The sequence below is a fragment of the Lepidochelys kempii genome, chromosome 7, assembly GCF_965140265.1.
Source record: "Lepidochelys kempii isolate rLepKem1 chromosome 7, rLepKem1.hap2, whole genome shotgun sequence".
Lineage (NCBI taxonomy): Eukaryota > Metazoa > Chordata > Testudines > Cheloniidae > Lepidochelys > Lepidochelys kempii.
Window position 1 is genome coordinate 36,862,817 of NC_133262.1, and position 27,148 is coordinate 36,889,964.

A 27,148-nucleotide genomic window follows, 5' to 3' on the forward strand; every position below is an offset into this window, starting at 1 on the left:
ACTCTAGTTTGCAATTTATTAAAAGATTCAGACCCAGCTTTTGGGTACCATGGAACATCAACACACTGAGACACGAAGGACCACATTCTGAGCTACACCTAGGAGGTATAGCCCAGGGTTGTGGGGTAAGTGTGGCTTTAAGCCAAATTCTGAGTCTGGCTGGGGGCATGTCCAACCTGCAGTGCAAGTTAGAGCAGCCACAAGGATTTCTCGAACTACAGCAGCACTGAATGGCCCTTTATGGGCCTTTTTCCCAGCCCTGGCATCCCTGGCACACACCTACACCAGGGGCTGCACAGAGGATCTGTATAGAGCTCTAGACTGGCTGAAGAGGCCCCCTGCACTGCAGATACTCCAGAGGGTCTAATTTCATCTGCCCCTTTTATGCCATCTTAATGGAGAATCAGGGCTGCAAATGTTACATTATGAAGCATGCATCTGGCCTCGCAGACCTATACTAAAAGATAGTAACCCTTCAGAACAATATAAACGTGGTGGATCGCTGTTCTGGAAAGCTTTAATTGCAGTCATGAAAAATATTTAAGCTGTTAGCAAATATTGGCAAAGGTGTATCAGAAAGCAAGATAAATAGTTGAAAGATATTATAAAATGTAGCCACAGGGCTAGTGAGCAATTGTGTGATCTATTTCCTCCGCCTCCCCCCCCCCCCCCCCCCAGCAATACTTTTCAATTGAAGGGCCCAACAAAAAGAAAGTTGATCTTGGTATACTTGATGTGTTGGTGTCATCTTCTGGATGTGACTAAAGGATAATAACTTAGGATGTTTTAAGGAAAAACAATCCTTGCTCACTCTTGGGAAATATATTTTATGAAATGTCAGCTTTAATTTTACTGTTCCTTTTGAATTGATATTAATAGTTTTTAAAGACAATAAAAATCATGAATTATTCCTACAGTGTTTTGAGATTAGTTAACTGAATATTCTCCCACACGAAATCATATATATTAATTTGTATGTTCAGCTATTAATAGATATAGTAGTAAATATATTTGATAACACTAGGTCATAATAATGTTCTGAAGAAGAAATGTTTACCAACATCCTTGCAGCATCTCTGTGAAGTAGATAAGTCAGTATTATCTGTTTTACTGATGAAAAGATTGAGGTAGAAAGTGTAAGTGTCTTGTTGAAAACCAGGTTAACTTAAAATACACCCCTGTTTCATTGCTTCCTGAGGTTGCTTGAAATATTTGCAAGCTAGAAAAGGTGAGCAAGAAAGTATTTTAAGCACACCGCAGCTGTACCAGACACCTGGAATGGCTTCTCCGAAAAATATATATTCTTTATATATATAAATAAAAATGGAAATGACATTATGACAAGCTTTTTTTTTTTAAAGGACCACTCAAATTTTATACGAAATTATATAGCTAATCTACTGAGTTTGAGGGTTTTATTTTTTTACATGTTGAATATTTGTCTCTTTGAAAGTTCTTTAGATGTATATAAATACCACAGAAAATTATATTTTAGTTAAAGATATATCTAAGCATCTGGTGTCAGCCAGTAACTTTTTAGTGAGTCCTTGCATTATAAAATATTTATTTATTTCCTTTCTAGGTGGAAATGCTAGAACGGAAATATGGGGGCCGTCTCATAACTAGACATGCTGCTCGTACTATACAAACAGCTTTTCGCCAGTATCAGATGAACAAAAATTTTGAGCGGCTTAGAAGTTCTATGTCTGAAAATCGTATGTCAAGACGCATTGTGCTGTCCAATATGAGAATGCAGTTTTCCTTTGAAGGACCTGAGAAAGTCCATAGCTCCTACTTTGAAGGGAAGCAAGTTTCTCTTACAAATGATGGGTCAAAAATAGGAGCCCTTGTCCAATCTGAATGTGGTGACCTTGGAGAATCGGCCACAATGAAATCTCCAGCAGCATCCACTGATTTTGCTGATGCTATAACAGAACTGGAGGATGCTTTTTCAAGGCAGGTCAAATCTCTTGCAGAATCAATCGATGATGCACTAAATTGCCGTAGTCTACATTCTGATGAAGTCCAGACTCCTGATCAAGTCAGAAGTCGTGAAATGGAGAGGGATAGTTGTAGTCAAATTAAGCCAGCAATCCATAACGTGGATCACAGGAAACTTGATGAGATGACCGCATCATATAGTGATGTTACATTATACATTGATGAGGAAGAGCTATCTCCACCTCTTCCCCTTTCCCAATCAGTGGACAGACCATCTAGCACAGAATCTGACTTGAGGCTTCGGTCAGTGAACTCTTCTCAAGAGTACTGGTCCATGACCCACAAGGATGATAAGATAGACACTGATACAAGCTGCAGGAGCACCCCTTCGCTGGAATGCCAGGAGCAAAGGATGAGAATGGATCATCTGCCATTGCTAACCATAGAACCACCTAGTGACAGTTCAGTGGACTTAAGTGATCGCTCAGAAAGAGGCTCATTAAAGAGACAAAATGCATATGATCGGGGAATCACTAGTCAGCAAGGAAGCCCAAAACATATCCCACATGGTATTCCTACCAAGATTATATCCCGAGAAGAACAGGAGGCTAGACACAAGCCAAGGCCTATTGATAGTCACTTAGCAATTAATGGCACAGCAAACAGGCAAAGCAAATCAGAGTCTGATTATTCTGATGGTGACAATGACAGCATCAATAGCACTTCCAATTCTAACGACACAATAAATTGCAGCTCTGAGTCCTCTTCTAGAGACAGCCTAAGGGAACAAACCTTAAGCAAACAAACGTACCATAAAGAAACTCGGAACAGCTGGGATTCGCCTGCCTTCAGTAATGATGTTATCCGAAAACGCCATTATAGGATTGGACTGAACCTTTTTAATAAGTAAGTACAATGCTGTTCTGTTTTCCCTCTCATTTGGTAATATTTCAGTCCCTCAAATGAAGGAATATGTAACTCCGAATTGGAGGATGAATAAGACTGATAAAATAACCCCCCAGACCTACCGCTGGAGGAGTTTTAAGTAAGAAGCAAAAAGAAAGCCATAGATGTGCATAGAAATCATAGCAGTTAGATATGGAAATGGGCCAGTTAGGTCATATACCTGTTCCCTTGTCAGTGCAGTGCATGATTGTTCTGTGTGGCATGTTATTGGTCATCATGAATAAAATTGACATCTTTACAGTTAACAATGAGTATGAGAAGAAAAATAGCATATGGCAAGGCTACGATTTACTCACTGAGATTGTGGAAGTCCTGGAATCCATGACTTCAGCCCACAGCGGTCAGAATCTGCAAGGTCCCTGCTGTCCCCAGGGGCAGGGAGCTGCGGGGTACCCCCACCGCCTCTGGTGGCCCCTGGAGCTCCAAGCCAAGGGTGGTGGGGGGGACCCTTGAGCTCCGACATCCAACCCATGGTGGGGACCCCTGGAGCTCCTAGACCCCATGCTGCTGCCTCACTGTAGGCAGTGGGGGACCCTCAGATCCCCATTTTGTCAGACATTTTTAGTAAAAGTCACGGGCAGGTCACGGCTTCTGTGAATTTTTCTTTATTGCCCATGACCTGTCCGTGACTTTTACTAAAAATATCCATGACAAGTTTTTGCCGTACTAACAATTTGAAGAGACTATAGGACAAAATAAACCACTAGCTTCTGGAAAATGATTCACCCTGTCTGGCTTTTGGTCATTGTAAGTATTATAGATTCAACTTTTTTCCCCACGTAGTCATATGTGGATGTTATAAATTTTGTCACCCATGCATTTAAAAATGATTGAAATCCTGGAATCATTAAAGTCAATGGGGAATTTTGCTGTTGACTTCAACGGATAATTTCTTCATTTGAGACCATTTTGTAACTGTTAAAAGCAACCAATACAGAGGGTACAGGGTAAGACATATACTACTTTTTAAAAATTCCTTGTCTTCAAATAACTGAAGTTAAACAGTCAAATCTAATTACAAGTAATGTAATCTGATGGTTAGAGCAGTAACTGGGTAGTAGAATTTCTAGATTCTATTCTTGGCTGTATTATTGATTTTGCTGTATGGAAAGATACTTTTGTGCCTTTTTTTTTCCCCATCTGTACAATGGGTATAATTACATTAGTCACAAACTTCTTCTGGGCTTAATTAATATCTGTAAACCTCCTCTGTATGTGTAGATGAAGAGTGCTGGACAAATGCCAAGATTCATTCTTATCCTTTTAAAAACATTGGCAGCCATGGTGCTATTTGCAGAAGTGTTAGGAATTCTCCTTGAAGTCTTGCAGGACCTTTTTTGTGAGAATTTTGTAGCTTCTAATGAGCTACTGGGTGCTTCAGCTTCCATTGCAATTTCATACAAGTCAGTTTACTGTTCCTATTTAGCTGCCAGTGTTGCAATTTATTTTATTTGGATTAATAAATCCTCAGTTTGTCTATTATATGCTGTAACATTGCAAATCATATAAATCTGTTGACACCTTCATATATGGCTTCATATTCTAGTACAATATTAAATATGGATCAGCCAGGTCTGACTGTAAAAACCTTAAGGTGTAGGGATGTGTGTGTGCTTTTTGAGGTTCTTTGCAAAAGGCATTTAAAGTGCCTTTAATTCACTGGCATCTTATAAGGGGAAGGGCATTTCCATTTTCTATTTTTAGACTGTCTTCAAAGATTGCAGTTGGTTGAAAAAGGAGAGAACAATGAAACAGTTTGGATGACCTTTTAAAATGCCTGATGTGGTGATGCATTTCTGTCAAGCCATTAGACTCTGAGTATGGTGTGGTGGTTTTTTTGGTTTGTTTGTTTTTTTTTCATTGAGCTTCAGGTCTGACATACAGCTCTTTTGGTGGGTTGTGGAAAACAAACTTAAGGTAAGGAAAAGTACTCAGGCAACACACACAAATGAATGATGGCATCTGAAACTGTCAGCTGCTCCCTGATCACATGCTGCCCTGTCAGTATGGAGCTGACAATGGGGGGGGGGGGAAACAAATAAACCCCGAACATGTACAGAAGAGACTGTTCTTCAAAAGACATTTAAGTGATCTTTCTGCATTGTTGGTTGGGCAACTGAGAGGATAAAGAATGCTATTGAATTTACAGTTAGTGATATGGTGTGTGTTTGTTTTTTGTTTTTTATCCTGTCAGTGGCAAGCCCTCAGAAACACAGTAATATACAATAACTCAGGTTTACTCCTGGGGGAATTCTGCACCAAAATGTTAAATTATGTGCACAATATTTTAAATTCTGCATATTTTATTTGTCAAAATAACATAATATAATCACTCCAGTTTCAATTATTTTTGTAATTTATTTCAAAATACCTGTCAACAAGTATGTCAAAAATACAGACAACAAAAAAGATTCCACCAGGAGTAGAGAGTTAAAGAAATCATTACAACAAGCCAATTTCAGTTGGGAGGTGATGGAGGGGGCTGTGTGGGGCACCCCCAGACACCTGCACCGCATTCCCCACAGAGCCCAGCTGTGGGGCATTCCTAGAGACCAGACACCAGCACCCTACTTCTGCCAGAGCCCATACATCACCAGCAGAGCCTTTACTCCCCCCAGCTTCTTTCACTGTCCTGCCAGAGGATGAAGTGTGGGGCGGCTCTGCCCTTCCTTATCCTTTACCAGAGCTGGGTCTCCCATGTCTTCTCCTGTCCCCAGGAGAATGAGGATAAAGCTGGGCAGCCAGAGCATGCAGAGCAAGGCTGAGCGCTCTGTTCACTGAAAGCTGGAGAGCTGGGTTCCGCAGAGTCCAGTGGTCCCTAATGGCTGTCAGCAGCTTTGCAGCCCCATTTCTGCAAGGGGAAACATGAAAGTCTGCGCAGAGTTAATTCTGAGCATTCTGCATTGCGCAGTAGCGTAGGAGTACAGGTTGCACCTTTTGTGTGATTTTTTTTTTTAATTGTGTGTTTGATTTTTCCGATATGAGCGTCTATGTTGGCACATGGCTGCCAAGTCTTACAAACTTGCACTGAGTCACCCAGATTCTATGGATAGAATACTTGCACAGACCATGCCAAGTTTCATATAGATCTTGCTTGGCACTAGAGCTCTTCTTTAAGACCCATGGCATTGTGTAAGACTTGCAGATGCTGGCTCTGTCCAAGAGGGCAATTACACCTTCTTTTGGCAAGGTAAAAGCAGCATAGAAAATTTTTGCTGAGAGAAACAAGTAGGTAAAGCTCCTAGAACAGTAATTTTCAAACTGCGGGTCGCGACCCAGTACGGGGTCGCAGAATGTAAGGCACTGGGTCGTGGCAGGCTGTTAAAAGTCCCGTCAGCGGTGCTGCCCAGCTAAGACAAGCTAGTCCCTACCTGTTCTGACACCGCCACTGACCGAGAGTCACCTGAGGTAACCCCACACCCCAACCTGAGCCCCTTTCTGCACCCCAAACCCTTCATCCCCAGCCCTACCCCAGAGCCTGCACTCCCAGCCTAGAGCCCTGACTTCCTCCCCCACCCCAACCCTCTGCCCTATCCCAGAGCCCCCCTCTCACACCTTGAACCCCTCAATCGCAGCCCAACCCTCTGCCCCAGCCATGAGCCCCTCCCACACCCCAAACCCCTCATCCCCAGCTCCGTTGGGTCATGGGCATCAACAATTTTCTTCAACTGGGTCACCAGAAAAAAAGTTTGAAAACCACTGTCTGAGAAACACCCATTGGGAAGTCAGAGTGTATCGTCTCTCTTGAACTTCAGACAACCATCAGCTCTGTGAACATCATTAATGCCTATGCAGCAACACTCATATCTAGCCCCGAGGAGAAGGATACATTTTACGACTCTGCATCAAGTCATCAAAAGAATACTAGCAACTGAGCAACTTTTCCTCCTTGGTGGTGATAATGCAAGAGTTGGTGCAGACAACAACTGGTGGCTAGATTGCCTAGGACATTTTGGCATTGGCAAGATGAATGAGAATGGCCAACGACTTCTTGAATTCTACGTCCAAAACCAAATGTGCATTACCAATTCATATTTTACAGGAAAAGATCACCACAAAGTGTCATGGTGACATCCACAAGCAGGCCACTGGCACCAATTAACAAAGGACCTTGTTATCATAAGAAGGAAAGACTTACCCTTCGTCCAGAACACTCGCACGTTCCACAGTGCTGGTTATGACACCGACCTCTCCTCCTTGATTTATTAGCAAAGCGAAGATTACAGCCAAGAAACCACATAAAGCAAAACCTAGGAGCAAGCCCACAATCAATGCTATTTACACCGAAAACCAGAGGTAATGCCAGGAGTTTGTGAAGGCTTTTGAACTTACCATGCATGGGAAGTCATTACCAGAGAAGGCAGAGGAATTTTGGGAAGATTTTAACAACAACAATCCTTAAAACAGCTTTAGTTACATTTGGGGAAAAGAGATCATCAAAAAAGGACTGGTTTGAAGAAAATGAAGTGGAACTATTACCTATCTGGAACACAACAAGAAGCCAACAAAGAGCACCAAAGTGAGACTTCGACATGCAGAAACTGAGATACAACGAGCAAGCAGGCGCTGTGCAAATCATTACTGGATCAAGCTGTGTGAAGAGATACAGACATCCTTAGACACAGGAAACCTCAGTCATGTATAATGACCTGAAGAAAGCTCTAGGTCCCATTGTCAACAGGGTTGCCCCTCTCAAATTGCACAGCGGTGAAATCCATTACAGATAAGAGCAAGCAGTTGTCTCATTGGGCTGAACGCTGTTCAGAGCTATACACACAAGAATGAAACCTCACCAGCAAATCACTGGACCAAATACAACTCTACAGGTCATGCCAGAGCTAGATGTGGAGTCCACTGTAGAAGAGCTAAGCAAGGCCATTGATTTGCTATTAAGTGGCAAGGCTCCTGGAAAAGATGGCATCCCAGAGGAAATCCTCAAGTGCGGGAAAGACAGCTTATTACCATATCAGCTGCTACTTAAATGCTTGAAAGAGGGTGAGGTACCACAAGAGATGCATGATGCAAACATCATCGCTTTGTATAAAAAGTGAAAAGGGAGACTGCAACAACTACAGGGGTATTTCCCTACTAGGTGTAGCAGGAAAAGCTTTCGCAAAAGTCATCTTAGTGCGCCTACAACAGCTGGCGAATTGTGTCTACCCTGAATCGCAGTGCGGATTGAGGGCTGGAAGATCAACTAAACATGATATTTTCTCTGTGTCAGCTCCAAGAAAAGTGCAAAGAGCAAAACCGACCATTGTACATCTTTGTGGACCTAACCAAAGCATTCGACACAGTCAGCAGAGCAGGTCTATTTGCACCAACCCCATTAAGTTTTATACGTTCATTCCACAACAACATGAGAGCAACAATCCTGTTTGACGGGTCCACTTTGGACAGCTTTGAGATGAAAAGCAGAGTGAAGCAAGGAAGTGTTCTTGCCCCTTCACTCTTTGGAATCTTCTTCTCCGTACTCTTGAACTGTGGGTTTAAGGACATGAAAGATGGAGTGGATCTCCACACAAGATCAGATGGGGAAACTCTTCAACCTGTCGGGACTTAAGTCAAAGACCAAAGTCAAAAAGGTGCCAAATAGGGAACTTCTGCTTGCTGCTGATGCTGCCCTTGTAGCCCACAATGAAGATCTATTACAAGAACTCATGGACTGCCTTTCAAGTGCTTGTCAGGCATCTGCTCTCACCATCAGCATCAAGAAAATGGTTGTATTAGGACGGGGGGGTTCCACAAGATCCTTCAGTTACCTTAAATGCAAACCAGCTCAAAGTAGTCCAAAAGCTCAGCTATTTAGGTTCTACAGTGACCACTAACCTCTCACTGGATCAAGAACTAAACGTTCGCATTGGAAAGGCTGCCGCCACCTTTAGCAGACTAACTAAAAGGGCATGGAATAACTCAAAGCTTACCAACAAAAACAAAATGCTGGTGTACCAAGCTTGCGTCGTCAGCACTCTCATGTATGGTGGGGAAACATGGACAACTTGTGCTCATCAGGAGAAAAGGTTAAACAGTTTCCACCTACATTTGTTTACGCCTCATACTCAACACCAAATGGCAAGATAAAGTCCCCAACTCAGAGGTTCTTCAAAGGGCAAGTTTACCAACTGTGATAGCCCTGCTCAAGCAAAGATGACTGCACTGGTTGGGCCATCTGAATAGGTTGGAAGACAGATATATACTCAAGGACATGCTATACGGGGAGCTATCAGAGGGAAGAAGAACAACAGGATGTCCCAAGCTTCGCTATAAAGACACATGCAAGCGAGAGATGAAGGAATTTGGAATTGATCCTGACCAATGGGAAATCTTGGCAAGTGATTGTAACAAGTGGTGCCATCATCTCCATCAGGGTATCAAAGTCCATGACAGGAGCTGGCTCCTACAGCTTGAAGAGAAAAGAGCCCATAGGAAGCAGGCAGCTCCCAACCAAGATATATACATTTTCAATAACTGCCAAAGATCATGCAAATCTCGATTTTGGCCTATTCAGTCACATGAGACATTGCAGACCATCTACATCATAGGCTGCAATTTCCACCGTCTCTTGCAGATGAAAGGATGCCAACATGGCATTGTGACATTCCATGTAAACCCCTTGTTGCTCCTGCAAGCAATCTCACTTTCAAGAACAGCACCTGATAGAACATGCAGCTTTAACACTTGTGAACAGGTGGTGGGAAAACAACTTTAAGGATACTGAACTTTATTCTTAAAAGTTTTAATAGGAAACTACTAAAGAGGGAACCTGTGGGACTGGAATTGCTTTGGGGCAATTGATATGATAGAAATTGCTTTAGGGCACCCTCTAGGTAGCACACTCAGTGGTTTACAAGTGAAATGCCCTTTACTGTAAAGAACCCTTCCCCTCCGCGCCCCACTATTAGTTATTCCATTTGATTGCTTTGATGCACTGTACAGTGTCAGTTTGGATTAACTTTTGAGTTACCTGTGCACTAAGAGCAATAGACACATGACACTATTTGAAGGTATGTCATGGTATCTTATATGTCCAAAGGTAATTTGAAAAATAAGTCACATCACTTTAGATCTGTTTCTCTAGCAATAAGCTACACTGTTCATCCGAGTATATCTGGGGAGGTTTAAAAATTCCACTGCCCATAAGTGACTTCAAAGCCTCTTAACTGGAGAAGTCAAGGTTTCCAAAAGTCTGCATCTTACAGAGGACCATGCAGAGATGGTGTTTAGGGCTACTTTCATTTCATTTTGTCATTGCCATAGTTCTGAGAAATAGAAAACTATATATAACAATTCCGTTCTTTCTGAATTTTAAATTGGAGGAGATACACTTTCGGAGAAAAAACAATCCCTAACAAAGAGGCTGAACTCTCCTTTTTAGAGGAGGAGGTGCTCTGTTACCTAATTGAATGTGATTTTTTAAAATTATTTTTTAGTTTATGAAACAGCAAGGCTTTAAAAGTACAGTAATGAAAAATCACTCTCCATTGCCGCAATAAAAATGACATCCTGTGGAATTCCACCTAGCTCTGTTGGAAGTATATGCATGATTTTACTTGCTTATATAGCTGAGTGATTATTTTCAAAAGCTGAAGACCTTTTGCCTATTTTGCATGGTAAGCTAGGGTGTAGTAGACAAGCCTAGGATGATTGCTCCAATTGCCCACTTGTTGGATGTCTTCTGCAAAATGTAAGCAGGTCAGAGATCATCAGGGAACAGGGCAATAGAGAGCACAGCCATGAATACAACAAAACGTCTATTTCCAGGAGTTCATATCTTGGCAATAACACTTGGTTTTAGGCTATAATTTGGTATCAGACTAGGAGCAGTTGTTTAATGTTGCTAAAAATACATACTTTTTAAAGATGTTTTGTGGCATCTGCTTCATCTGAACTTCTGTTATCCCCAGAGTAGACCAAATTTCTACCTGAAAAGCAGTCCTGTGCACACAGATTTTTAGTTGTAACTGAGAGAACAGACCCTGTGCATGGGTTGGCAGGAAGAGTGTTGTACCACTCATTCCCTGAGGAAAGATCATAGCTGCATGCCCTAACTGCAGGAGCTGGTAGGGAAGTCTGGTGGGGCCAGCTGTGTTTAATTAGGCAATTCCCCCAGCACAATCTGAGGGAGATGTGGTCTGAATAGCCAGATCTAAATGACATTAGAAACCATTCCTTCTTTGTAGGCAGGAGGAAAACACTACCTGGAAAGGCTTTCTTTTGATGGATTCAAACTTTGTGGTTGGGCTCATTGAGAAGCCAGACTGTAGGAAGCCTTTGGGTTGTTAATTTTTTTAAAAGAATGATCCTGGGTTTGTCCTTGTTTGTTTTTTGACTGCAGTCTGGAAATGCCTGGTTTACCAGTCAGCTGGACTTGAAGACCTTGGGATATTCAGGTCCTATATCCCACCAATACTGCCTTATTAGTACTAAATGATGAAGTACAGTATAGTACAGTGATTATACAGTACTGTATTTAAGTGTGTAAGGTTGATTATGGTAGGTGACAAATGTTTCTGAGGACCCACAGATAATAGGTGGAATGGTTTTAAAATGCATTGTATAAGTGGCCATGTCTGTGGTAGTGTAAAGTAGGAGAGATCCTTCATGGAACCATGAGCATAGGCATGAAGGAGCCACCAACTAATGTCCCCAACAGCTGCGGGACCAGAGAGGAACTAGCCCACCGGGGTTCCTCACCTTCCTGGTTGGCAGGAGGTTCCACCACTTGATGTTGGGGCAAGACATGTGGATGAGGAAAGGAAGGGTGTGGAGCATGAGCACGCACAGCTCAGAGGCAGAGGTACATAATGGGTGGACAGGGAGTCTGGAGGGGCAGGGGCCTGATAATAAGGTGCTGAGGGTGAGGGGCGAGAGGTGGGCAGGGAGCACCCTCCCATAGGACCCACTCAAGGAAAATGCAAGAGAAGGGCAGTAGGGCTGCTCTTGCCTTCTGGAGCACATGATGGGAGGCATGAGGGATGGAAAGCCCCATGCACTGGCCAAGCACCATGTGGTCCTCCCAGTCCCCCCAATTGTAGTGCAGGCATTCTCCGATCCTGGGATACCAGCTAGGACCAGCCTCTGGTGGACCAGCCTCTGGTGCACCTCCCTCTTGGAGAGTGCTAGAGGAATTGCCAACTGCACACCTAGATGGGGGTTGTGTAGCAGAGCTCTGCAAGGAGGTTCTCCCCCCCCCCCCCGCCCCCCCAGTGCAGAGGTGAAAGTAAGCCGGTACGCCCCTGTACGGCGTATCGAGAGGGCAATTTAAAGCCTTGGGGTAGCGGCAGTGGAGCTGCGGCAGGGATTTAAAGGGCCCTGGAGCTCCAGCCACTGCTACCTCTCCCCCCCTGGGGCCCTTTAAATCCTGGCCTGAGCCCTGCTGCCCGAGCCCTGGGGTAGCGGCGGCCAGGCTCTGGTGGGGATTTAAAGGGCCCCAGGGCAGTAGCAGCAGCTGGAACTCCGGGGCCCTTTAAATCCAGGCCTGAGCCCTGCTGCCTGAGCCCTGGGGTAGCGGCAGTGGTGGGGCTCTGGCAGAGATTTAAAGGGCCCCAGAGCTCCAGCCCCCGCTACTCTCCCGGGGCCCTTTAAATTCCCCATGGAGCCCGGCCACCGCTACCCCAGGGCTTGGGCAGCAGGGCTCAGACGGGGATTTAAAGGGCTCGGGGCTCCGGCTGCTGGTACCACAGCAGAGCCCCAGGCCCTTTAAAGCTCTGCCAGAGCCCCGGGGTAGCGGTGGCAGCCGGGAGCCCCCAGGGCTCCTCAGTGATTTAAAGGGCCCAGGGCTCCGCTGCGGTAGCGGCAGCTGGAGCCCTGGGCCCTTTAAATCACCCCGGGGCTCCCAGCCGCCTCTGCAGCTAGTAGCTCGGGGGTGATTTAAAGGGCCCCGGGCTCCCAGCCGCCACTACTGCAGCTGAAGCCCTGGCCCTTTAAATCAAGAGTTAAAGGGCCAGGGGAGTTGAGGCCACGCCTCTTCTGGTTGAGGCCACGCCCCCTGCTCAGGACTCTGGCATACTGGTAAGTCCTCTAACTTACTTTCACCCCTGCCTCAGTGCTGCCAAAGACCTGGTCGATGAGACTAGCTTCCACGTCCTAAGGAGGTCCTGGTAAAAGACCAGCAGCTCAGAGAGGTCTTGTAGGAGATCTCTCTGGGTGAAGATAGAAGAGCTGCCAATCGTATTGAAGGCGGCAGAGGTAGGCATGTGCCGGTGTGCTCCACCCCAGACTACTTGCATTATAAAGGAGCCTCTGCAGGGCCAGAAGCGGAAGATGTGGTCCTGACTGTGGAGGCAGAGTAGGCCCTGTCCACCCTCTTCCAGTGGGAGGCTCAGGGCCCCTCCCTGCATTCCACACAATCTTGTCGCTGTTTACTGTTACTGTAAATCACTGACATCAGGAGTATTGGATTGAGGTTATAGAATATTGTTTATACATCACTTCCAGCTTTCTATTCTGTCTTGTGTTGTATCCTGGCCTCACTTTGGGATTTGTCATGTTTTAAAGGCCAGTGTTGCATGTTTGTCTTGCAGGGATGTCATTTCTATTAATGCCATATATTTATAGAATAGAGGCTAAAGGCTATAAGTGTTTTACATTAAGAAAAAATTCCTAAATTTCCCAGATCACTTTGATTTTTTTGTTCATTTATTGCCCTCTTTTATTTTCTAGAAATTATAGATCTAGAAAACTACTGTCCCTGTATCAGATCATCAGCTTTTCCATTTTAAAAATACTCCATAGGCTCCTGAGTTTCAAATTATCATCATGGTTCCCCCCGTTTCAAAATTCTCCCAGAGCATTTCTTGATGCTGCCAGAAGGTGTGAGAACAACGTTTGTATTATGCAATGATAATATGTATATTAAATCTGGGAGCCCCAAAAGCCCTATGTGTGGATCCACTCGTAATTTCATTTTGGGTAGATTTATTTATTTATTTATTTTAATGAAATCCTTCCTCTGTATCCCCTGTGCTCTTGGACATTCCCACCAAATATGGAGAAAGGTACTTTACATTGCACATGCTTTCCCACAATTGTTTTAATACATCTCTTTTTCAAACATGAGGGTGTCGTCATCCACTGGAAGAGTAATTAATAATTTATTTTCTTTTAGTTGATATGGATAGAAATGTAGAACTGGCAGGGGTCTTGATACGTCATCTAGTCTAGTCCCCTGCACTGAGGCAAGACTTAGTATTATCTAGTCCATCCCTGACAAGTGTTTGTCTAACCTGTTCTCAAAAATCTCCAATGACAGAGATTCCATAACCTCCCTGGATACTTTGTTCCAGTGTTTAACTACCATGACAGTTAGAAAGTTTTTCCTAATATCTAACCTAAACCTTTCTTGCTGCAATTGTAAGCCCATTACTTCTTGTCCTGTCCTCAGTGGCTGTGGAGAATTATTTATCACCTTCCTCTTTATAACCTTTTACATACTTGAAGACTGTTGTCATGTCCCTCCTAAGTCTTCTCTTCTCCAGACTAAAGCCCAATTTCTTCAGTCTTTCCTCTTAGGTCATGTTTTCTGGACCTGTAATCATTTTTTGTTCTCCTCTGGACTTTCTCCAACTAGTCCTCATCTTTCCCAAAGTGTGGTGCCCAGAACTGGACGCCATATTCCAGTTGAGGCCTTATCAGTGCTAAGTAGAGTTGAAAAATTACTTACTTACAACACTCATGCTAATACATCCCAGAATGATGTTTGCTCTTTTTGCACCAGTATTACATTGACGACTCCTCTTTAATTTGTTTCAGAGTAACAGCCGTGTTAGTCTGTATTCGCAAAAAGAAAAGGAGTACTTGTGGCACCTTAGAGACTAACCAATTTATTTGAGCATGAGCTTTCGTGAGCTACAGCTCACTTCATCGGATGCATACCGTGGAAACTGCAGCAGACTTTATATACACACAGAGAATATGAAACAATACCTCCTCCCACCCCACTGTCCTGCTGGTAATAGCTTATCTAAAGTGATCATCAGGTTGGGCCATTTCCAGCACAAATCCAGGTTTTCTCACCCTCCACCCCCCCACACAAATTCACTCTCCTGCTGGTGATAGCCCATCCAAAGTGACAACTCTTTACACAATGTGTAAAGAAACAGATTGATAGAGCCAGAAGAGTTCCCAGAAGTTACCTACTACAGGACAGGCCTAACAAAGAAAATAACAGAACGCCACTAGCCGTCACCTTCAGCCCCCAACTAAAACCCTTCCAACGCATTATTAAGGATCTACAACCTATCCTAAAGGATGACCCAACACTCTCACAAATCTTGGGAGACAGGCCAGTCCTTGCCTACAGACAGCCCCGCAACCTGAAGCAAATACTCACCAACAACCACATACCACACAACAGAACCACTAACCCAGGAACTTATCCTTGCAACAAAGCCCGTTGCCAATTGTGCCCACATATCTATTCAGGGGACACCATCACAGGGCCTAATAACATCAGCCACACTATCAGAGGCTCGTTCACCTGCACATCCAGCAATGTGATATATGCCATCATGTGCCAGCAATGCCCCTCTGCCATTTACATTGGTCAAACTGGACAGTCTCTACATAAAAGAATAAATGGACACAAATCAGATGTCAAGAATTATAACATTCATAAACCAGTCGGAGAACACTTCAATCTCTCTGGTCACGCAATCACAGACATGAAGGTCGCTATCTTAAAACAAAAAAACTTCAAATCCAGACTCCAGCAAGAAACTGATGAATTGGAATTCATTTGCAAATTGGATACTCTTAATTTAGGCTTAAATAGAGACTGGGAGTGGCTAAGTCATTATGCAAGGTAGCCTATTTCCCCTTGTTTTTTCCTACCCCCCCCCCCAGATGTTCTGGTTTAACTTGGATTTAAACTTGGAGAGTGGTCAGTTTGGATGAGCTATTACCAGCAGGAGAGTGAGTTTGTGTGTGTATGGGGGTGGGGTGTGTGTGAGAGAACCTGGATTTGTGCTGGAAATGGCCCACCTTGATTATCATGCACATTGTAGGGAGAGTGGTCACTTTGGATGAGCTATTACCAGCAGGATAGTGAGTTTGTGTGTGTGGTTTTTGGGAGGGGGGTGAGGGGGTGAGAGAACCTGGATTTGTGCAGGAAATGGCCCAACTTGATTATCATGCACATTGTGTAAAGAGTTGTCACTTTGGATGGGCTATCACCAGCAGGAGAGTGAATTTGTGTGGGCGGGTGGAGGGTGAGAAAACCTGGATTTGTGTTGGAAATGGCCCAACCTGATGATCACTTTAGATAAGCTATTACCAGCAGGACAGTGGGGTGGGAGGAGGTATTGTTTCATATTCTGTGTGTATATAAAGTCTGCTGCAGTTTCCACGGTATGCATCCGATGAAGTGAGCTGTAGCTCACGAAAGCTCATGCTCAAATAAATTGGTTAGTCTCTAAGGTACCACAAGTACTCCTTTTCTTTAATTTGTGATCCACTAAAGCCCCCAGAGCCTTTTCTGCAGCACTCCTTCATAGGCCGTCATTTCCCACTTCGTATTTGTTCGATTTGATTATTCCTTCCTAAGTGTAATACTTTGCTTTTGTCCTCATTGAATTTCATCTTTTTTAATTCAGACCATTTCTGTAGTTTGTCAAGATCATTTTGAATTTCAATCCTGTCCTCCAAAGTGCTTGCAACCCCTCCCAGCTTGGTATCGTCCACAAACTTTATAAGTGTACTCTTTATGCTGTTATCTAAATCCAGTGATGAAGATATTGAATAGAACTGGACCCAGGACACGTCTCTGAGAGACTGTACTGAATATGCCTTTCCAGCTCATTTGTGAGCCATTGATAACTACTCTGAGTACTGTTTTCCAGCCAGTTGTACCCCCACCTTATGGTAAATTGGCCTAGGTTATATTTCTCTAGTTTGTTTGTGAGACGGTCATCTGAGGCATTATCAAAAGCCTTACTAAAGTCTAGGTATGATATATCTGTTGCTTTCCCCACCCCCCAACATCCACAAGGCTTGTTGCATGTGGAAGAGTGAGCTGTCCTTTGCCAAATAAGTAACTAGTGCTCGATGGGAATTTCCTCATTTTATTCATGGGATTATGTTTGTCATCCATATGAAGGTTAATAAGACCACTATATATCTTTGAAATGAAATCTTTGAAGCTTCTATTTATCACTTTTTCAATCTCTAAGTGATCTTGAAGTCTTTCATGTTTGGAGGTTTGACATAAAATGTTTTAATTATATGTAATCATATATAGGTACCATATCTACACTGAAAGTCTTTTTGCATTGTTTCTGGGTTCTTCATTTTCTTCCCTTTTAATTGGCTGCTGTATTCTTTGCAAGCCCACTTTTTTCCTTTTTTGTAAAAAGGGTTCAGTGTCTCCTGGAGAGAAGTTTGGATTTCATCTAATTTTTTGTTAGATGGGAGGGTCCAAAGCTGGCTCTCACCTCATACCTGAGGCAAAAAATAGGGTCAGAGGAAATGCACAGTGGGAGTCTTTTTGAAAAAGACGTGGGTGTTCTGGTAGGAAAATTGTCTTTAAGGTGGTAGTGAAAAAGCTTCTTTCTCCAGCCTCTGTTGCTACCATCATTGCATATAAGGGCCTGTAATTATGCTGCCCAATACTGTCTCCTTAAATTTGGGGCGACTACCACTGGTCTGTAAAAGGATGTTATAAGTCTAAGGCTCTTATTGCCCCAAATATACTATAAAATTGAGGACTTTAACTCTTCACAGGGATTTCTTTTAGAAGTCTTTGAAATAAGAATGTAATTTTGGGAAGAAAGGACATATCCACCAATTCAGTGTTGTTAGCTTGTCGTTTTTTATTCAGTCTTTAAGCCTATTCAACAGAGGCACATAATTTGCATCATTTTTTTCTAGATTGGAGGCAATTTGGACCCCTGGACGCTTTATTGAGTTCATAAAGCGCTGATTTTATACTCCTCCTGCAACTTCTTCCCACAGTTCTTTGAGTAAAGGATGGATTGGAAATCTTTAAAGGCTTTGGTCGGGTTTTAAAAAGATACTTTTAAAATGCTGTATCCAATTGCCTCACCCATGTGTATGTTACAAATAATCCTCTAGTTTAGTAAAGCTAAAAGAACTTTTAGTACTCCAACTTTTCACTCTCTTTACTGATTGAAATTTAAAGAGTAAACAATCTGGTTTGGAGGTTGAAAAATAATTTCCCATTTATTTATAGTCCTGTTCTCCTCCGTTCTCATGCATCAGTTCAATGCTGTAATGTCTGGGCTGCAAAATCGAAAAGAGGACTTTTAGAACTGACTCTATTGGAATTTTAAAATAAAAACTTAATGGAGACATATTTGCTGGTATTAGGCTTTGTATAAGTTTATTTCTGAAGAGGGAGTCTGATCAGACAGGGTTCTTTGAATTTTGTAATTTTCTTTTTCTTTGTGGACCCTTCATAGCTTGACGCTTCATAGCTTGTTAAATTGTGTTTCTTCTGTGAAGAATATATTTGATTCTATAGAAAAAGAAAATGGAGGGGGAAAGCTTGCCTAGAACTTCATCTCAGAGGAATTTGTCAACCTACATTGACTATATGCAGTATAACAGGGATGTTACTATTGTTACTGCAACATCTGGATAGCAGATTACTCAGCAACAGACAGTTTCAAGACAAATTAAAATCAAAGCACTCAGTGTAGTTTGTCCCCTAACATGCAGAGGAGTATGGAAGAAGAAGAAAACTCTTATTAGTTCTAAAAACACTTGGCCATAGATTAGAACACCTAAGGAAGAGGCCCGTGTTTTTGATTTGCCTTTTTGTTATGCTAGTATTCCCCCCTGCCCCCGAGGACCTTTTTTTCAGTAAAATGGGTGCTTCAGAGCACAGTGTGTTCTACCCAAAGAACATCTGAAATGCGTAAGCATGTGAGATTCAGCCTATCCAATAGTGTATTAAATGCTGATTTCAGGTATGCATGTGGGGATTCCCTTTATTGACATTAAAAAGGAGTATAAACTTTACCAAATGTTGAAAATGAAATCTAGCCTTTGAAAAGCTGCAGGGTCCCAGCATAAAGGATGCATGAATGTCTTATGGAACTCTAAATAAATCATTACCTCACCATCAGCCAATCAGATCCTTTTGCTCTTAAATATTCCAAGCACATGTTTCCCTCTAACTGCTCCGTGCTAGGAATAGGCAAATATTCTGCTTTCACAAAGCCTGGATGGGCATTTGGGATGTTCTTTTACTAGAAAATGACCATTATAAAAGGAGGCATTTGGTTGGCTGCCCACAGTTCGAACCAAGTGAGTATCTGAGATAATTGTGCAGGCCAAGGTTTGTCAGCTAGTTTATTTTCCCCTCAAATCCACCGTGACCAGATTTTAAAAGTGGGGAAAATGGGAACAGCTGTCTGTGCAGCTATGCAGAGGCGTCCAGTTTGGATGGGGGTTAAGGAGATGTGCACAGAAGGGTTTTGGAAGCTGGAGCCAGGAGAATGAAAAAACAGGAACCGTTACTGATTTCCAAGGACACGTGGTCACCTGACTTAAATCACATCTGACAGTGATGGCAATAGCTATGGGAGAACCATTTGGGAAGTGATACTCCACCTGTGCAAGCCACACTTAAGGAATCCATAGACCTCCTGGGAAATCTAATGTCTCACTAGAGCTTCTTTTGCTCTACCTAGCAGAGTGAACAAAGCGTTGACTGCACAAGATCACCTGCTCCCTGTATTGCCTGAAAAATACAAGATTGAGACAAGGGCAGATGAGGGTGGGAGGTGGCCATGGAGTGAAGTACTGAACAAGCAGGCCAAAATAACCAGCCAGGAAAAGGGGTCAGGTAGAGGGAGAAGAGGAGAAAACCTTCCCAGCAGCCGAGAGAGGGAGTCTTAAAGAGCCACAAAATAACCACAGCATGGCTTTTTCAGCACTTTTTTTGCCCCCCCCCCCCTTTTTTTTTTTTCTTTGTGAGAATAATACAGATTTTAGAAGCAGTCTGGCTCCTAAGGCCAAATCCTACTCCGCTCATACTGAAGTCAGTAGGACAACTCCCCTGAGTATGGGTGAGCAGGATTTGGCTCCCAAAGTCGCTATTTTCTATTTGCTGAACAGCACTTATGGGGCTCAGTCTGTAACTGCATCAGAATTTCCCAGTGCTCTAGCAGCTCGGCTGCAGACTGCTAGTCCTGTTTCCATGGAACTGGGTGGCTGTAGGGGGAAAAGGGATAAAGGGGTTTTTATGATCTTGTCTTTTTCAGGTGATGATTTTCAGACAAGTCAGAACATTGCACAGTACCAGTCATAATGTGTGGTACATCATTTACCCAGCACTTTGCCAGATGGTGGGTAACATAAAGAAGCTGCTTTTTGATCTCATGGAAAATTTCTATCTTCAGTTTTCTGAAAAGATGGTTACAGAGTTCATTCCTCTTATCTCCCCACCCCTTTATCAGCTAAAACAGGACACTAAGATCACTTCTTTAGGGATGAACCTAAATTACACCCATGTAAAGCCTAAGGAGCTCTGTTCTCTGGATAGCAGGGGTGTAACTGAGGGTGGAACAAGGCACTTTGGCCCAATCTTCCATTCAGCAGACGGCCTGGGAAGCGGGGCAGGGCACTGAGTAGATGTGCCTGGGGCAAGTGTGGAAGAATCCTTCCTCCCAAGCCCTGGGGTTGCTGTGCAACTACCCTCTGGCAGCTACCTCAGATTCTATAGGCCTTTACACAGCCCCTGTCACAAGCAAGAGGATGGCAGCCCCTATAAAACACTGGAATCTCTGTCCATGCCCTGCTTCTCCTACATTCCCCTCCTTTGCAGCTATGGACGGATGTTCCTCAGTAAATAGGCCCCTTCTAATAATAATTAATACCTAGCTCTAGTATAGCCCCTTCCATCTAAGATCTCAAAATGCTTTATAGTGGAAGTCAGTATCATTATCCCCATTTTACAGATGGGGGGAAAAGAGGGAGAGATGTGACTTAGATTGGTTTTAGAACTGGGAATAGAAATCAGCTCTCCTGAGTCCCAGTCCAGTGCCCTTACCGCTAGCCCACAATGTTTCTTCATTTTATCAGAAGGTACTTGCCTTTTAAAATTTAGAGCTTTAAACAGAAAGGGTCCTTAATACCAGAAAGATGCAGAGAAACTGGAGGGCATTTTATCAAACCTGCAAAACTATCGAAAGGACTGTAGAGAATGATTCACGAGAAAAGATAAAAAGAAATAAACATGTCCCTTGTTAAACCACATCTAGGAGGGGACACACCTGTCTACAGGTATTTGAAAGGTTCAGACATCAAAGCAAGCTATGAATGACTGGGTTACTGGTGGAGGAGGGAAGGAGATAAAGAAGAGTAATGGAATGAAATAAAGCAGGAGTTTTAAGGCTGGTTAGCAGCGAAAACTACCTGACAGTGAGAGATCCCATGGAATAGTTTATCGGGGGGGGGGGAGTGGTGAAGTACCAGAAGACTGAACAGATGTCTTCTATTTCTAACTTCTATGGCTGTAAGTAATGCCAAGACCCAATGTTTTATTATCTGTCCAGTAGAACCTTAGAGTTATGAACGGACCAGTCAACCACACCCCTCAATTGAAACCGGAAGTACACAATTAGGCAATAGCAAAGACCAAAAAAATGTTCCAATACAGTACTGAGTTAAATGTAACCTACTAAAAATATAAAGGGAAAACGCATTTTCTTCTGCATCGGAAAGTTTCAAAGCTGTATTAAGTCAATGTTCATTTGTAATCTTTTGAAAGAACAACCATAACGTTTTGTTCAGCGTTACCAACAACCTCCGTTACTGAGGTGTTCGTAACTCTGAGGTCCTACTGTAATTCAACACCTGTTTACACTCCTTTAGCTCTCTGTGTGGATTTTTTTTTTTTTTTGCGCTTTACTTCTTACTTGTATAGCTGGTGATGTAATAACCTGATTTCTGATGACTTGGTGACCAATTTTTCCCTCCAAAGTATTAGTGAAGGGCACCCAATCTTGGCACCAATGGGATAGCTGAGGCATGCAAAATGAGGAGCAGACAGTCTGTGATTGGCTTCCTTGTTTTCTGTGATAATCCTATGAAAGCCCCTCCGCAGTCTGGGCATTCAAATTATGAGCTTGTATCTTGGCAAGGCTGGAGGGTGTGTGGTGGGATCACTGCTCTCCATGACATCATTCTCTCGCCTTCCAAAGCCATAGGGATTGTTCAGCATGAGCTAATGCTGACTCTGTTTGCATCATTTTACACCGTCTTCCCTTTCACGTGCTGGGGAGAAGATTTAGGGAGTGGTGAGCATGGAAACAATGGAGCCCATGAGGAAGATGAAAATAATACAGAGGTACTGGGCCCTCGCCAAAAGCACCTGCCTTCTGCAAGTGTCTCAAGATCCACAAGATTTCCACTGAATGCATCCAATGAAGTGAGCTGTAGCTCATGAAAGCTTATGCTCAAATAAATTGGTTAGTCTCTAAGGTGCCACAAGTACTCCTTTTCTTTTTGCGAATATAGACTAATGCAGCTGCTACTCTGAAAGATTGCCTTGTGTTTCTCAGCACTTCTGTGGGCTAGAAGAGTCCCATCTCATACCCACTCCCCTGACCCCTATAAGCACACACAGCCAATGGCCTACGCTGAAGAAAATAGCAGGTTTCAGCTTGCCGAGTTTCATTGCCCATAAGTGGGTTTTTCCTGATCAGGGGATGATATGTCCCTTTATTACCAGCGGAAGCAGGTTTACATTAGTTCCTCTTTCTGTTCATTAAACAGTTTCTCAGCATTAGGACGGTGTAGATCAGACACTGCAGTCAATCTGTCTACTCATCTTCCTTTTTTTATCCCTTTCTTCCCTTGCCATGTTGTGGAAAGAACTCTGACCGAGTGTTCCGTTGGCTCTGATTTTTGTAACATTTTAAGGTTGTTGTTTTTTCCTTCTTTCCCAGAAGGTTTAAAATAAGCTCAGTAATTTCTTTTCAGTTGCTGTAATGCTGTAGTGGTAGGAAGCTGAATACAAAGGAAGAAAAGCAGTGAAGCTATCGAAGCAAAACTTTGCTGCCTGCCAGAATTAGTGTGTCCAGTCAGCCTACTATTTGCCATCTTAGCTATTTAAAGAGTATTTTGATTTCTAAACTCAGACTGAGAGATGTTTCAGATTCCTTGCATTTAAGGATTAATCTTTCCTGGAACAAGGTTATAGTACTGTAGTAGATTTTTGTGTAAGTTTCAATTACAGACTAATCCTTGGTTGTATGAGTACTATAGAGATTTTCAAACTGGAATCACTACTGATGCCGTCAGTAGACTCCAAGAAGACTTACTGGCATTAAAAGTGGATTGATTTCCCCCTTGTGAAAAGTGTTCCTAAGCTTCAAAATGTGGACCATTGCTCTGTGTAATATAGATGGCCTTTAAACTGAGGTCCTGCTTCTTGCTCTCATTTGTTTGTTTATTAAGTGCGCCTTAGCTCAAAGCTCCATCACAGTAGTGCATTTGCCTGAATTTAGGGGAGAAACTGAAAAGTATGGATGTGCTTTTGGAAGGACTGTATTCCTTTATAGGTGCTTCACGAATGGTTGAGGGTTTCTTCACCTCCATCAAACCGGATAGGAATTCCAAGTTTTAAGAGGGTCAAGCATCTGTGGTTGTACACGTCTTGTGAATAAATCCCAACTCTAGTTCAAAAGCTACTAAGCATTACTGAAGACAAAATCTAGCATAAAGGGAGCAACTTTGTGTGGATATACTACTCCAGTGCCCAGATCAATGTTTGTGTCTGTGTGTTTGCTATTTTCTGAGCTCTGAAAATGAACTTTAAAGGATTGACTGACTGTGGTTTTGGATGCATTGATTCTGCATGTTTTACAAGTCAGTAGTATGGAAGAGTTTTTTTTACTTACATTTAGGTTCAGTGCTTTGATTTGTGTTTTGCTTTGTATTCCATTAAGAGCAGTTAGGAGGATGGCCCAACAAATAGATCAATTGTGTAACCTGAAGCGCTAGAGTCTGTGTACACCAACCCCTTTTGTACTAACTAAAGCTGGCCAAAACCTTTTCTTGTACCTTCTTTTTGTTCAAAAAAAAAAAAAAGACTGAAAATAAATTTTTGCAGAAAATTTTCTTTTTGGTTGATTTTTTTTTTAAAATTTTAGATGAAAAACCATAAACGTGTGGGTTTGGTCTTCTCCTTTCTCTCCCTTGTTTCCGCCCACCCACGCCCACCCCATTAGAGAATGAAAACCAATTTTTTTTCTAGTTTTTGTTTAGTTGAAAAATGTGGGGGGGAAGGCCACACACAAAAATTGAACAAATCCTTTTGTAACCTGTCCCGGCTCATATGGCAGAGGCCCGGGGCTAAAAAAGAGCAGTCTCGTGCCAGAACCCCTGGTACCTACCTTTTATTACATACAAATTGAGTGTACAGAGATGTTTTGAAGATCATTTTTCATATCTCAAAAGTAAAAACAAAGGTCTGCTGGCACTTCAGGGTAACTGCACTTGTATTCCCCGCTCCATGGTCCGCTCCAGGTGTGCCCAAGCAGGTCTCAAGTCTCCAGCCATCACCGGTCTCTGGACAGGGACCCTTGACACGTAGTCTTCTGATTTGGGGCTTTTATCACAGCCCTCTGCCATGCACTGTGATATCCCCAGCAAACCAGGCCGCCTAATGCCAGCCACTGTGCTTTGATTCCTCTGTTGAGGGCTATGAGCAGTGTATGGCCAGCAGTTACAAGTACCCACACAGCTCGTTCTAAGCAAGCAAAATGCATTTATTCTTAAGATAAAAGCGTTTCAGAGAAAAACCATAAATACAATAAAGTTCCTGTATACATGCCATCAGCTTACCAGAGGTCACCCATCAGTCTTATGAAACCCTAGCAGTCCAAAGTTCTTCAAACCATTCATTCCTCAACCGTTAGGGCTACTCCTTGACAGAAGCGCCCGTTCTTCTGCTGAATCCAAAGAGGGCTCTGTGTCAGTTCAAACTCATCCTGTTATACCAAATGCCCTTTCTTTGTCTCCTAGTCTCTTGAAAATCCACTTTGAACTAGTATATGCAAATCACTCCAGTGGGCAGTACCTCTCTAGAATTGTTTAGTCTCAGTAACTTGCCTTAATAACCTCCATTGTTTTTAGTTCCTGTAGGAGCTATGGCAACCCTTCCCTGTGGAGCAGAACACATTCATACATTAAAACGTTCATAAATGTAATACTGTACAGTTGTCCCTAAAGATACTGCAACTCCATGCAGTATCTGTCACAGTTTGATCATAGGTTCAGGATACTTTTGTACAACCACAGTGGATATTTTAGTATGCCCACTGTTGGGCGCAGAAGCCTTGAGTGATGGTTCAGACATATAAGGCATATGAGCCACGTCTGATGGGTGGTGATGCTGAGGCTCTGGGACTGAAACATACTTACTGATCTTTGCTCATACATCATTTGTGGTGGGCTGGAAAAATGTTTCCCTACCTTGGCAATTCACAGATCATTGGACCTAAGAGCATGATGTCACTGCACTAAATTATTTTTCCAATATTTGATATCATTTGAAAATGTGATTTTATTTATTTTTTGAATTTTTTAAAAAAAGGATTCAGTATTTTATGGAATTCAAGGGCTAGAAAGAACGGCTATTCATCATTGACAAGATGGGATTTGTAGCTAGCCGTTGATGTGCAGTACTGGTTACTGTCCCTGTTGGTTGGTCTGGGCTCAATTATCATCTGGCCTAAATCAGGGTAGCTCCATGGCATGTGAAAATTATCATTGGTCATTCAGAAGTGACACAAATTTAAGGGACTTACCAGACAGACCAGGATGCTTCCAGCATTGCACATATTCAGGTCACTCCACTCCTCAAGAATTCTTGAATGAGATAATAAAAAGAATAGAAATGTAATGTCTGATGCATTAAGATGCAGCAGAACATTTACATAAGTGTGTTTTGCTCAGTCCTGTGAAGAAATAATTGAACTCTTCCCCCTCGTCCCCCTTTTATATGTGCATTGTTTGGTCAGGTGGTAACTTCTCTCCGAAATGCACCAGAGTGATCAGAACATAGTGTGGCATTTCCATAGGAGCAAAGTACATTTGTTCCAAAGAAAGAGAGTTCATTTTTAGAAGAGGTTAATCTAAAAGTTATACTACCCCAGCCGGCTGACCTTTCTGTAGCTTTTCAAGGTTGCTTGTCCGCTTGTTAAAAATGGAACAATTCTCACAGCTAGCAGCTTTTGCATCACATGCTGTAAATTGCTGTTTGTGATAAACAGAACTTCTCAAGAAATCTACACAAATGTCAACCTCGACTGAATTTACACTTTCAATAGTGCAAACCGATCTTTTTGGGTAAATGGATTTTTATCATCTGGCATTTTGAAAATGCATTGAAAGACCTTTTGAATTTTTTAACTACATGAATTTAAAACCCAACACTGGCTAGGGGACACAAGACAAAAATGACAGAGTGCATGACTTTGTTTTTCTTCTTTTTAAACTGTAACTAAATGACTGTAGCAGAATTCCAGCCTGGTCATAGTTTAGCTCCTGGAGTGCTTGTTCTTTGTAAGAGTCTGTTTTCCATATGTTGTTGTGTGGTGCAACATATGTTAATCAGTTCTTGTGAAGCTTGCTTTACTTCCTCCACTTGCTCATCTATTTGTCCTCCACACACATCACTTTGGGACCTCATAAGATGTCTTAGTTTTCAGTCAGAGTTCCCTGTACACTACAAGATCTGAAGTAAACTAGAACAATCCCTGATTGGTTGGGTTTTTGTTTTTGTTTGATAATTAAGCTGCTTGAAAAATAAATGAGTGCAGTTTACAACTTTTTTAGAAACTGATTGTTCTGAGCTATTTTACTTCCATTAAGAATATATCAACTAACTTTAGGTATCATTCAGTCTAGAAGTGAAAGCCTAAACCTCAACAAACAGCAAAATATTGTTCTGTTCATGCAGTTCCACTGTTACAGTTCACAGACTTTTCATCTCCACACTTATTGGACGGTAGAATTATCACACCAGCATCAGGAATTTTCATACCCACCAAAGACCATCTTGACTAAAAATACAAATCAATCCTGCTTCGGTTCTGCTTAGGCAGAGTTCTGGGTGGCCTCTGTTCTGAGTTGCTCCATATTTGAGGGGAAGGTTATACATTTTGGTTGCGATTAAAACCAACAACAAAAAAACGTAGTAGCGCTATCTATCCAGCACAGCTATTGCTGTCAGCAATAGGATTCTTTCTTCCTTGTAACAGAGGAAACC

At 42.6% G+C, this 27,148-nt stretch overlaps 1 protein-coding gene across 18 annotated transcripts in view; it reads left to right on the forward strand.

Moving 5' to 3' along the window:
- Positions 1-27,148, forward strand: part of IQSEC1 (IQ motif and Sec7 domain ArfGEF 1) — a 718,643-nt gene that overhangs the window by 626,474 nt on the left and 65,021 nt on the right. For all 18 annotated transcript variants that reach the window (XM_073352194.1, XM_073352208.1, XM_073352210.1 and 15 more), the window contains one exon: positions 1,583-2,847. In XM_073352194.1, coding sequence (XP_073208295.1) covers positions 1,583-2,847 — 1,265 coding nt within the window. The remainder of the gene's footprint in view (positions 1-1,582; positions 2,848-27,148) is intronic.